The 14,313-nt window shown below is 39.4% G+C and overlaps 1 protein-coding gene across 3 annotated transcripts in view; it reads right to left on the bottom strand.

The window, feature by feature from the left end:
- rhobtb1 (Rho related BTB domain containing 1) overlaps positions 1 to 14,313 on the bottom strand; it is a 68,157-nt gene that overhangs the window by 30,570 nt on the left and 23,274 nt on the right. For 2 of the 3 annotated variants that reach the window (XM_073027251.1, XM_073027250.1), the window contains one exon: positions 6,124 to 6,309. In XM_073027251.1, coding sequence (XP_072883352.1) covers positions 6,124 to 6,309 — 186 coding nt within the window. Of the gene's footprint in view, positions 1 to 6,123; positions 6,310 to 6,520; positions 6,593 to 14,313 lie in introns of all 3 variants that reach the window. The other variant, XM_073027252.1, reaches the window with a different exon arrangement.

Here is a 14,313-nt window from a genome sequence, read left to right as displayed (position 1 = left end):
CTGGTGAAAATATACACTGCTCGGGAGTCTTGCAATGAGTTCTGATCTTGGCACAATGGAAAAATCTATGCCCTAGAGGAATGCAGAAACTTACCACTGGGGAGATAGCTAATACCTGGTGACAGTAATGAAAGTCTCCAAAAGCTTGGAACTTATCTTGCACCAAAAGGAGTCATAAATGAAAGTCATTTTATGGAGGTGTACCAAAAGTAGAAAAGACAAGGTAAATTCAGTGAAATATTTCAGTTAATCTGTGACTACCAAATAGGAGCATAGACTAACACTGGCGTGTGGTGGTCAATGTGGATTCTAACGACTGAAACGCCTGTTTCCATGCTGTATTACTGATTAAAGATAAAATTATAAATATTACCTTTATTTGTCACACGTACATTGAAACATACAGTGAATTGTGTTGTTTCTTTCAACAACCAACATAGCCTGATGATGTGCTGGGGGCAGCCTGTAATGTCACCATGCTTCCAGTGCCAACACAGCATGCCCACAATGTTTTGCCAAACCAAGCAAATTAGTAATCAAATGACAAATGGCCAACTAATCTTTTACCTAAACTATGTCCATACCTTTCCATTTTCCTCACATTCATGTGTACCTAAATGTCTCTTAAAAGTCCCTAATGTACTGCATCTGTCTCATCTACCACCCCAGTCAGCACAATAAAGCACCCATCACTCTGAAAAAATAACACCCCCTCATCTCCTTTGAATTTAACTCTTTCTATGCCTTTCATAATCAGATCTCCCCTCAGCTTCAAACATTCCAGAAAAAACAACCCAAGTTTGTCCAACCTCTCGTTTCCGCACATGCCCTCTAATCCAGGCAGCATACTGGTAAACCTCTTCTGCATCCTCTCTAAAGCCTCAACATCCTTCCTCTAATGGGATGAATAGAACTGTAAGCAATATTACAAATGCAGCTTAAGAGTTTTATGAAGCTGCAACATAACATCTTGACTTTTGAACTCAATGCCTCAACTAATAAAGGCAAACATGCCAAATGCCTTCTTAACCATCCTATCAACCTGTGTAGCCACTTTCAGTGAGCTATGAACTTGGACCCCAAGATCCCTCTGCTCATCAACACTATTAAGGGTCTTGCCCTTAACAGAATATTGTCTCTTTACTTTTGACCTACCAAGGTGCAACACCTCACATTTGGCCAGGTTAAACTCCATCTGCCATTTCTCCACCCATATTTGCAACTGATCTATAGTCAATTGTATTGTTTGTCAATCTTCATACCATCTGCAAACATACTAACATACCCATCTACATTTCTATCCACGTCATTTATATACATCACAAATAGCAGAGGTCCTAGTACAGTTTCCTCTGGAACACCATAAATCAGAGAAGTCCAGCTAGAAGTCTCTTGGACCACTAACCTCTGTCTAGGATGCCACGGGAACATAGTGGCTAGTGTGAAGCGTTCCGGAGTTTGGAGTTAGGTTAGGTAATTGCAAATTGTCCTGTGATTAGGTTAGGGTTAATTGGGATTGTGGGACAGCAACTGAAGGGCTGTAAGGACCTACCCGAAGCTATAACCACTAAATAAATAAATAGTCTATGGGCAAGCCAGTTCTGAATCCAAACAGCCAATTCACCATGGATCTCATGCATCTTAATCTTGTCAAACACCTTACGACAATCCATATGAACAACATCCACTGCTTTACCTTCAATCACCCTCAACACTTCATCAAAAAACTCAGTCAAGACGGTAAGACATGACTTGCCCTGCACAAAGTCATGCAGGCTCCCCCTAATTAGGCTGTGGTTTTCCAAATACTCAGAAATCCTATCCCTAAAAATTCTTTCCAGTAACTTCCCTACAACTGATGAGACTCACTAGCCTATGGTTTCCAGGATTATCCCCAGTTCCCTTTTGAATAATGGAACAGCTGCATGCTAGTCCTCTAGAACCTTGCCTATGGCTAGAGAAAACACAGACACTGGTCAAGGCCTCAAGGATCTTTCTCTATAACTTGGGGTATATCCTATCCGACCCTGGAGACTTATCCAACTTAATGCTCTTTAAGCGATGCAACAGTACCTACTTCTTTACCTTGAAATGCCCTAGCATATCAATATGCTCAGTACTGATTTCCCTAACCTCAATGTCTTTCACATTGGTAAATACTGATGTAAAGTATTGATTAAGGACTTCACCCACATCCTATGCATTTAAGCAAATGTTGCCCCCTTTATTCTTGAGTGGTCCTACCCACTTCCTAATTATCCTCTTGCTCTTGATATCTGTATAAAATGCCTTGGGATTTTTTTTTTTAATTCTACTTGCCAAGGATTTTTAAGAACATAAGAAATAAGAGCAGGAATAGGCCATCTGGCCTGTCGAGCTTGTCCGCCATTCAATAAGATCATGGCTGCTCTGACATGGACTCATCTCAACCTACCTGCCTCTTCCCTTAATTCTGCTACTATGCAAAAATTTATCCAACCTTGTTTTACATATATTTACTGAGGTAGTCTCCATTGCTTCATTGGGCAGAGAATTCTACCGATTCACCACTCTTTGTGAAAAGCAGTTCCTCCTCATCTCCATCCTAAATTTATTCCCCCAAATTATGAGGCTATGTCTCCCAGTTCGACTCTGACCCACCAGTGCAAACACCTTTCCTGCTTCTATCTTAGCTATCCCTTTCATAATTTTGTGTTTTTATAAGATCTCCTCTCATTCTTCTGAATTCCAGCGAGTACAGTACCAGTCCCAATCTCTCCTCGTAGTCTCACCCCCTCATCTCTGGAATCAACCTGGTGAACCTCTTTTACAACACCTCCAAAGCCAGTATATTCTTCCTCAAGTAAGGAGACCAGAATTGCACACAGTACTCCAGGTGTAGCCTCATCAGTATTGTGTACAGTTGCAGCATAACCTTCCTGTTCTTAATTTCAATCCCCCCAGCAATGAAGGCCAATATTCCATTTGCCTTCTTTATAGCCGTTCTTGGCTTTCCTAATTCCCCCAAGTTCTTTTCTAGTTTCTTTATAATCCTCAAGGGCTGTATTTGATTTTAACTTCCAAAGGACGTACAATATTCCTAGCATTAAAAAACACTTCAAACTACCCACCCCATTGAATCTATTACTTTGCTCCATCTGTTTTTACTGGCCCTAATGTCTACCTTCCTCTTCATCCCTCCACTTTCTGCTCTGGTTCCTAAACCCTTGTCAAATGAGCTTAAACTTTCCAGAGTAGCACTAGCGAACCTGCCACCCAGGATATTGGTTCTCCTACAGTTTAGCTGCAATCCTTCTCTGCTGTACGCCAGCTGGTGACGTAGTGGCATCAGCGCCGGACTTTGGAGCAAAGGCTCCCGAGTTCGAATCTAGCTGGCTCCCTTGCACGCTTTCCATCCATGCTGGGAGCTAGCAACTCAGCCTCGTAAAACCAAGAAAGCCTGCTATGATGGCGTCCCGATGACTCCACTCGGAGTTAAGGGCTTTCTTCTTCTTCTTCTTCTCCTCTGTTGTACAGGTCACCCTGCCCTAGAAGAAATTCCAATGATCCAAGAACCTGAAACTCTGCCCCATGCACTACTTCCTCAGCTATTTATTCCCTTGTACTATCAGCCTATTCTTGCCCTGGCTAGCATGTGGTGCTGAGAGTAATCCAGAGATAACTACCTTAGAGGCCCTGACTCTCTATACTCATTGTGCAAGACCTCTTCCCTCTTTCTACCCATGTCATTGGTGCTAACGTGCATCATGACCTCTGGCTGCTAACCTTCCCTCTTGAGAATATTCTATAGCCGATCTGAGATATCCTGGACCCTAGCACCTGAAAGGCATTACATGATCCTGGCATCTCTTTCATGGCACAAAATCACCTGCCCATCTCCTATCATACAGTCTTTTATCACCACCACTATTGAGCCACAGTCCCACTGACCTGGCTGCTACTGTTGTGCCCTGATTCCCCTCCGTCCCCCCATTAGTAGTATCCAAAGAGGTATACTTGTTGCTGGGGAGAATGGCCACAGGGGAACCCTACATTAACTACTAACTCCCCTTACTTCTCCTTGTGGTTACCAGTATACCGTCAGAAGCCTGCACTCTGGGTATGACCACCTCAGTGAAAGTTTTTCAGTCTCCTGGATGGTCCCAAGTACATCCAGCTCCAGCTCTCTGACCTTGTCAGTCAGGAGTTGAAGCTGGGTGCACTTCCTGTAGATATAGTCCTCAGGTGGACAGTTAGGTACCCTGAAATCATGTATCTTACAGGAGGAGCATTCTACCATTTTAACCACCATCCTGCCTACACTGAATTAAGGACTAAAGATTTACTTGCCTGTGCCTTCTCTCAGAAACCTTTGACTTTTGCCCTCACCTAGGTAATTTACTCAGCCTTTTCTCACTAAGTTTGTTATATCTTTGGCTCTAATTTCAAGGGCAAGTTCTACACAAGTCAATGATTCCAAGCAACTCAGCACCCTTTGCCTCTACTTGTTTTCACTGAACCCTGTTGAACCAAAGCTATCCACTCTAACCCTTGCCTACTCTAACAATGGTCACTCCCATAACACTCACTCCACTTCAACCCACCTTTTTTTTTTAAATTGGCCCTTGCTAAGTTACTAATAATCTAAGCAATCTCTCACTCTGCAGACAAGTCCCGCTTGCTGTTTAAAACTGCCACGTAAAGTTCACAAGGAATTTTCTCTATTATTCTCCACAATTCCCTACTCTGCAGCCAAGTCCCGACAGTACCCGTTTGCTTACTAACCTTACCATATACATCTCCGGGTGGAGGAAAACTAAGGAACCTGGAGAAAACCCACATAGCAATGGGGAGAACATACAAACTCCTTGCAGACAGTGGAGTGAACTGAACCCCGATCTTCTAGTATTGTAAAGTGTTAAGCTAACCTCTGCACTACTGTGCTGCTCCTGCAAAAGGAAAATCCAGAGCTGAAGTACCACAATACAAGGATAATGAAATGACCTAATAAGTCTTCCCAAAGACAAAATACAGAACATTAAAGATATGTTTAAATACTTCTGGGACTGTATTAGATCAATACAATCTGACAGACAATGTAACTGTCTGGAGGTTGAACCACATGAGTTTCAGTACTTTGAGTTAACTTTGTGCAATGGTCTGAAGGGTAAACATATTATAAACAAGATACTTCAAGCTCTTATGGCAAAGGTAGTAACTGAGAAAAGGTACAGAATTTTTTTGTAAATCTTCTATCTTGAATCCTTGGTTGCACAAGTGTTCTTGATCAAAATAATTGATATGCAGAAATACGAAAATATTTTTATTTGAAAAGTACATGAAAATGAGAATTGTCTATAACTAACTAACAGTACCTAGTATCAGACATTATTGGGATGTATCTTACCCAATGGCTAATATAAAAATATGACAGTTTCAATGACATTAAAATGAAACAAAAAAATCCTATCAGAATGACAGAATGGATGCAATTGTTGGGCAACTTCATTCTAGACCCCTTTACTAAAAATACCAAATTGGATCTTTCAGTATCTGCTATGAAACCCATTTTGTCTACTGGCCAGCTACCACGCTGCATATACTTAACATAATTTTGTGGGGATGAACTAACTTTGGCTTTCTTTGGAGCTGTGTAGTCAAGACTTTTAAATAAGTTTTATTGGTTTATCAATTGTAAGAAAACTAAGAAACCACTTATTATTGAGAATAAATGTTTCCATTGAAACACTGAAACTGAATATTTACAAGTTAGTTAAGCCAATATTTTCCAATCTCCTTGGCAGCTTACATATGGATAGGAAAAAAATCTTGTACACACCTAAATAGCTGTACAATAACCTTGCATAGTAGTTGCAAGAGATAAATTCCAAATTCACTAGCCAAAAAAAAAAGCTTCTCTTCAAACATATGGCTTCAATTTTTCCAATAGAAATTTGGAAAATTAAAATTCAGAAATATAAACAATTAAAACAGGAGATATAAAATATATGGTTGACGATGTAGACACACATTTACTTACTTGTGCTAGAATATTATATTTGGATTATAATTACATTGTGAGCACCTGAGCTGAGATACAATTTTTTTTATTAAACTTTATACTGAATTGATGGCATAAAGTACCTTGCTAAAGGGCGTCGTGCACGATTTACAGCTTCAAGATCAGCATAACGCAAATCCAGCTGACAGCCAACTAAGACAACTGGTGTTCGTGGACAAAAGTGCTTGATTTCAGGAAGCCACATTGTTCTTACATGGTTAAGGGAGTTGGGGTTAGCAATTGAGAAGCATAGGACCACCACATCGGACCTGAAAAATTAAGATTGCAAGCAGTTATTTTAGATGATTGTGCACGGTTCTTCATTTCATTATTTAGATCATTCACATTTTTCTTTTGAGCAATGCACAACATTTCCTTCCATGCAAAATTGGTGGCATATCGCACATGAGCAGAAAATAATACTGAAACACAGTCATGCACTTCCTCCTGGCAGTACCAGAACTAACTTTGCTACATTACCTCATGTGCTATGTCCACAATGCTGGTATGAGTTAGTTTTCCGGAGGCAGTTTTTACTTTGGGTCTCATTCTCTGTACAAACGTTAATAAAAACAAATGTTTTGATTATATTTTTTGGTTTGAAAGATGAATAGTTAATGTTCCATTATTTTTAGTTTGAAAATAACTTTCTACATTAAGATTATTTTGATATCTCTGGCTCCATTTGTGCCTCAATCTTCGACTAGCTTGAAAAGTTTTAGTTCAGTACTTTTCAGTGAAATAATAATTATACTATAAGCCAATCAATCCTAATCAAATGTTATAAAACTGGATATAGTGCCCAAAAGAAAATATTTTAGCTTTTAAAAGAATCACTATAATTTTAATGTCTTAAAGAGATATTCAAGAACAGTTTGAACATTTGCTTTTTAAATCTGTTCCCAGGATTTAACTTTCCATGTCAATTATCTTGAACATAAAGGCAAAAATGTATCGAACAACAACTTAATAGATTAACTGTGACCAATGCTCAACACTTGCCTACATAGGTGCTGTAGGAACATTCTTGCAATTTGATGCTTAATTAAGGTGCAATTCATTTTCCAGTGATCAGGAAACCTCATAAAAAGACATCTTTTAACATAAAATTGTCAAACTTACTTAGAAAATTCACAGCACTGGAGAGTGAAGGAGATGGGAAAAAAATTAGTGTTTAATAGCAAATGCTCACCTAAGGATCTGACAAAGGAGATATTTTGATAAATATTGAACTAGGATGCTCTACAATACTTCTGACTGCTGTGTGCTTGCTATTGTTACTGAAGGCTACTAAAGTGTACCGTTTTTACTATGATTGATTGTGCTGAAAATTTCAGGTGTAAATAATCAAGTACGTACTTCCCAATCCAACCAAGAGTACAATCTCTTCAATGTTGTTTTGAATGTTTCTTTTCCAAAACACTAGAAAACGCAAAGGCACTATGATACATTAAATCTGATTGCCATTAATATATGCCACAAATTAGAAGAAACTATGACCAAAACCAAGGACAAAATGTTTGAAGATTGTTGACAAAATGACAGCCAGATAGCTTATAATATAGGATAAATTCATGCAATGTGTTAATTCTAAAAGAGTTAACGGAGCTGAGGGGGCAATTATTTAGAAACACTATTCTGAAAAATAATTCTAAGGAAAAACAAAGGTAAGAAAATATGTATACATCTGCTGAATGTTGCCTGGGAAGTGAACAGTAAAAAGGCCACAATCCAAATTGAGCCTTCAAATTTCTGTGGTTGACCTATAATATGAAGCAACCCATTACCATGGAACTGCAGGGAACTAATAAAAATCTGTCAAGATTTTCCTCAGTAACCAGCGAATGTGATGGACAAGGATAAGCAATGTGCACCGATGCCATTTTTGGTTATCACCATTCTGCTTCCCAATGCAGAATACTTGTTCAACATCATGAAAGAGCTAGACCAGAGTAGTAAAGTCAGATGTATATAATACTTTTTATTTTGTTAAACTGAACCATTTTCTGTGAATTTAACACGGAGGGAGTTACACTCAGAAGGTACTAATTTAAATAAAAAACAGCACAATTTTAGAGAAAACAGATTTTGCTTCGGCATTATCTGGATTATTGCAAGTTCCAAAGTATATTCCACATTGGTTACTTTGGGCTTGCTTAGGTTCATGTCTTTTTTAACCTCATTAATAAGTTGAGTGGACCCTTAATGCTGAAAAGTCCACCAGAAAATAACACACAGTAGAAACTTATCTTAAACATCCAGTGAATAATCAGTATCCTACATTACCTGCTAAAAGTGGAATGGTCAATTGAAATTACCAACATTGAACATGAAAAACTTTCAAACCTTAAAGTCTGCATAAGATTGGAATCTCTACTAATATCACTTTTTATTGACTGGAACTGACTTTTTAAAACATAACAATGACCTTCAGCACAGTCTTACATTTTTCTCTCCTTTATCATAACTTTTATCATCACACCTGAACAGTGCACCTTCTTCACAATTGCAACCTCATGGCAATAAACTTTGAAGCTTTACATGAGTAATCAGTTCAGTCATTGGATAAGAAAAATGCTAATTTTTAGTACTGTACTTGGAGGGAGAAAATGGGTATCTCATATGACATTGACTCATCTGAAACTTTAGTATCCCCTGCAAGGTAATATTAAGCTGAAATGGTTGATCAGAAAAGTGAAATGTTGGTAGACACCAACTTTACACTATGTACTGTAAATCTGTGCACTACCATTTCTACAATACATTACTACAATATTCAAACTTAGTTGTTAGTAATATTAAAAGAGGTTATCCTTAGGGTATTATGTGTATAAACTCAAGAAAATATCAGTTACCAATTACTAAATGGTCACAACAGAGCAATGATGAGGTGGTTTTAGCTTTGATAAATTTGATGCATTAAACAACAATCACTGGCAACTCTTAACGTCAGTTGTTTTCATCATTGACAATCCAAATAACATCTCAGTTTTTGGTTTAGGTTCATTTCCTGAGGATGTCAGTCACACACTTGGTTATCTGCAGCCTGGAAACAAATTCACTGTTGATATTTTTATCAACGATTTTGGGCCAGCATCCAAACTCCTTAAATCAGAGGCATATGACTGAATCCTCTTATTTCCATTCTGTGGACTGCAGATTGTATCCCAGCTTATTTATAGTAAGCAATTCAATTAAAAGCTTGCAGGCCAGTAGAAGTCAAGTGATATTCAAGGAAGCTGCACAAAAGGCTTCACAGCACCTTCCTGTATATGCAGCAATCAACTTGAAGGGAGGGTTTGTGCCTGGCTTCACTCTGACAGAAAAGAAGGCCAGAGGACCGTGGACGGATACATTGTTGTGGGGAATGGGAAAGGATGCTGAATGGCATGCAACCTTAAGCTCAAGATGGCCACTGTAGACAAAACTGAGGTGCTCTGTAAACCAACTGCCTACCCTACCCTTGGTTTCAGCAAAAAATCTGAGGTCATATTAGGAACAGTGAATGCAGTAGCTTCAATGGATGATGCAGGAAGTGCACATTAATCTTTGCCTCACCTGGAAGAACTATTTATGCCCCTGGACGGTGACGAGGGAAGTGGTGTAGGAACAAGTGTTGCACCTCCTTCATTTGAGGGGAAGTGCTAGGGATCAAAAAAGGGTTGAGAGGCATGAGCAGGTCAGGATGTTATGTGAGTTGGACAGGTGTGGGGAGGAGATTTGGCTGATGGGATCCTATTACAGATGGCAGTAATGAAGGGTGATGATGTACCATCCCAACCAACACCAATTTCTACCTAGGTAGTCTGCATTATTGAATTTTCCAGTTTCAGGAAACTTTTACCTACTATAGTGCTCCCTTTCCTTCTGGTCCTCCCGTGTTTGCTCCCTTTCCTATGATCCCTAAAAGACCATCACCCATCTGCATCACCATCTCCCATCCCATCAGTCACATACACCTACCAGCCACATACCCACAGGATCTCCTCCCCCAGCTGGTTCCATCATCAGCATAGCAGTTGGCGCATCGCTTTATAGCCCCAACGACATAAGATTGGCATTTGTTTCCCACCGCTCTCTGCAATGAGTTTGTACGTTCCCCCATGACCACATGGGTTTCTTTCAGGTGTTCAGGTTTCCACCCACATTCCAGATGTGATAACAGCACATTTGGAAAGAGGTGAAATCATCGGACAAAGTCAGCATGGATTTGTGAAAGGAAAATTATATCTGACGAATCTTATAGAATTTTTTGAAGATGTAACTAGTAGAGTGGATAGGGGAGAGCCAGTAGATGTGGTATATTTAGATTTTGACAAGGTCCCACACAGGAGACTAGTGTGCAAACTTAAAGCACACGGTATTGGGGGTATGGTATTGATGTGGATAGAAAATTGGTTGGCAGACAGGAAGCAAAGAGTGGGAGTAAATGGGACCTTTTCAGAATGGCAGGTAGTGACTAGTTGGGTACCGCAAGGCTCAGTGCTGGGACCCCAGTTGTTTACAATATATATTAATGATTTAGACGAGGGAATTAAATGCAGCATCTCCAAGTTTGCGGACGACACGAAGCTGGGAGGCAGTGTTAGCTGTAAGGAGGATGCTAAGAGGATGAAGGGTAACTTGGATAGGTTAGGTGAGTGGGCAAATTCATGGCAGATGTAATTTAATGTGGATAAATGTGAGGTTATCCACTTTGGTTGCAAGAACAGGAAAACAGATTATTATCTGAACGGTGGCCGATTAGGAAAAGGGGAGAAGCAACGAGATCTGGGTGTCATTGTACACCAGTCATTGAAGGTGGGCATGCAGGTACAGCAGGCGGTGAAAAAGGCAAATGGTATGTTGGTATTCATAGCAAAAGGATTTGAGTACAGGAGCAGGGAGGTTCTACTGCAGTTGTACAAGGCTTTGGTGAGACCGCACCTAGAATATTGTGTGCAGTTTTGGTCCCCTAATCTGAGGAAAGACATTCTTGCCATAGAGGGAGTACAGAGAAGGTTCACCAGATTGATTCCTGGGATGGCAGGACTTTCATATGAAGAAAGACTGGATCGACTAGGCTTATACTCACTGGAATTTAGAAGATTGAGGGGGGATCTTATTGAAACGTATAAAATACTAAAGGGATTGGACAGGCTAGATGCAGGAAGATTGTTTCCGATGTTGGGGAAGTCCAGAACGAGGGGTCACAGTTTAAGGATAAAGGGGAAACCTTTTAGGACTGAGATGAGGAAAAACTTCTTCACACAGAGAGTGGTGAATCTGTGGAATTCTCTACCACAGGAAACAGTTGAGGCCAGTTCACTGGCTATATTTAAGAGGAAGTTAGATATGGCCCTTGTGGCTAAAGGGATCAGGGAGTATGGAGAGGAAGCAGGTACAGGGTTCTGAGTTGGATGATCAGCCATGATCATACTAAATGGCAGTGCAGGCTTGAAGGGCCGAATGGCCTACTCCTGCACCTGTTTTCTATGTTTCCAGAGACACATGGTTAGGATTAGTGAGTTGTGTGGATACCACGTTGGTGTCGGAAGCATGGCAACATTTGCAGGCTGCCCAGCACAATCCTTGCTGATTGCATTTGTCACAAAACGATGTATTTCACTGTATGTTTTGATGTAAATGTGACAAATAAAGCTTTATCCCTCCATAATGGTTCCCATTATCAAGTTCTTTACCTATCAGATTCCAGCACTGGTAGATCTTTGCATCCAACCTCTAGTCTGTCTCCGCCTTCACCCTTCCCCACTTGGCTTCAGTAATCTTACTTCCTCATTTTCTTTGTCTACTTGCTCATTTCACCCATCTGCCTCTGTATGTCTCTGTCTCCTAAGTCACTCCTCCCCCAGTGAGGCTCCTTCGGCCCATTTTCTTCAGTCCATTATTGGCCCAAAACTCACTCATCGCACTCTCCTCTTTACACCAGTTATCTCTCCCCTCCACTCTCAGCCTGATGCAAAATGTTGACAATTCCTTCCCCTAAAAGATCCTGTTTGGCCTCTTTACGTCATCCAGCAGTTTGTGGTTTCCTGAAAACAATTTAACTGCTTAGCTTAATGCTATTCTAGGACTATGGCATGTCTTTTGTCACTCTTTGCAATTGTGATTTAACTTCAGAAGCACTGCATTGGCTGCTAGGTAGGATCTAATGACACCCTGAAAGGAAAATTAAAATTGCATATCATTTCTCTTTCTTTGATGGTCATATTTGAGGGTTACATAATAGCCATAATATCCTTCTAAAATGGTTTAAAGAGCTTTGATATGTTTTACTAAACAAAAAAATTAAGCTTCTCAGAGTACTACCCTTTCAGTACTGAACACAGGAACTCCCTTAGGTTGTAATTCAAGTCCAGCAGGTGTATCTTGATGCACCATGCTCTACTTAAATAAATATTCTACTACTAAACTGAGATCTACTGAATTTGGACCCATATCAATCCACCATATTTATCCCATATTATTGACAAGTATATTCACAACTACGGTAGTTCCATTCTGAAATCTGGTTTATGTTGATTAGGTTAAAAAAAACTACAATCTGTATCAGAAAGGAGTCAATGTCATAAGGAGAAGGAAATTTAAAAAAAAGAGGCAAAAATGCTTTGTAATTTTATCTACTAAATGCCAATATGCTAAAAAGAGTGCAGTGGGGGGGGGGGAATTAGAACCCACGTACACAGAGGGAAGAATTTTGCTGGTAACTTGTAGAGATAAGGACAATTTCTTGCATTTAATGTTATTTGTCCAAACGAAACCATGGCATAGGCCATAAACAGTGGCAACAGTTTTAAGGAATAAATTGTTAGAGATATGGTTCATAGTCTGGATCTCACATGGAACTCATTATCCAGTCTCCTGCATTCATGTGATTTTGAGAAATGGCATTCTGTAGTAACCTATTCAGATAGGAATCTATATAAATTCTCGATTACTTTAGTCACAGCACACAGAGTTGCAGCCTGCATACTTAAAAAAAAGCAAACTAATTCCAAATGGTTGACTGATCTTATTAAATTTAACCTCGCAACTATAAGTAAAAGTCACATTTTATTGAGATGTTAGATAGGAAGTATAAATCAAGCAAAAGCCATCATGAAAACCCAGCTCTGAGAAACACAGCCCCTATCAGCTAGCAGCTGTTCCCAGCAGCTCTGGAGAAGTCACAGCCCAGATGGTTCCATCTTTAGTTTACAGGGGGAACTACATGGAAGCAGACTGACAACAGATGGAGAGAAACAACCAACTAATACACTTGTAGCTCCAGTTTAAAAAAAACATCCAAGAGAAGAGAAGCCTCCATTTTTGATACTAACAGATTTGATTTAATTAAATAATCGTAAGCAACTCAAGAATTATTTCAGTTTTATAGATTGGCATCTAAATTAACTTATATGAACCACCACTGATCCGAAATTCTGTGTTCCTTCTACAGCTTCCACTAGCTGTGTATTTCTAGCATTTGTTTTTAATAGCTATATTATGTTATTTTTTAAATTTCATCCGTCATTCCCCTCCTAACATCTCCAATCTTTTGAACCTCTCAGTACTCCGTGCACCAACCTGGCAGAAGACTGCAGGGGTAATTTCCTGCCGCTCAAAAGGACTATTTCCATTTATTAAATCATAGGTAGTTCTTGTTATTTTTAAACTTGCTGAATGCAGCCGAGGTCCTTACCCATAACATGAATTTTTAAAATAATTTTGGACACTATGCTTACTTTGTGCATTCTTCTGGTTTGATAAATTGAACTTCGGAACTTCAAATTTCACCCCATTCTCAGATATAGTATTTCATAAGGGCCGTTCCTATGTCAGTTCCTTTTCACTGCATGAGCAGATAACCTTAGTACACCAGCAAGCTTAACAATATTTATCTTGTAATCACCACATCTACCCTCGAATATTTCCTTAGTAAAGGCCTCGCCTATTTTAATCTGATGAAAGGATTCTAACCTAAACATTAAGCTTTTTACTCTTTTTCAGCTGTTGACTATCGAATATCTGCAAAATTGCAAACTAGGTCAATGTTTGGAGAACTGACAACATGCCCTAAAATTCCAGCTGTACAAAACTCAGATTTAAAATATTGAATTATGTAACTGGTATTTCTTTTGCAGGGTAATGAGCTTTAGGCTCTGATTACACTTATAATGCCTTTCTATTTTATCTGTAAAACATCCCCAATGAACTCATTTCAAAACATGATTTTGTAATTAAGGGACACAAATACAAGGAAATCATTACAAACTAACCTGACGAAAATGCTT

Source organism: Hemitrygon akajei, chromosome 23 (genome assembly GCF_048418815.1).
Source record: "Hemitrygon akajei chromosome 23, sHemAka1.3, whole genome shotgun sequence".
Classification (NCBI taxonomy): domain Eukaryota; kingdom Metazoa; phylum Chordata; class Chondrichthyes; order Myliobatiformes; family Dasyatidae; genus Hemitrygon; species Hemitrygon akajei.
Note: the sequence above shows the minus strand (reverse complement) of the source record. Positions and strands in the feature narration are given on the sequence as shown.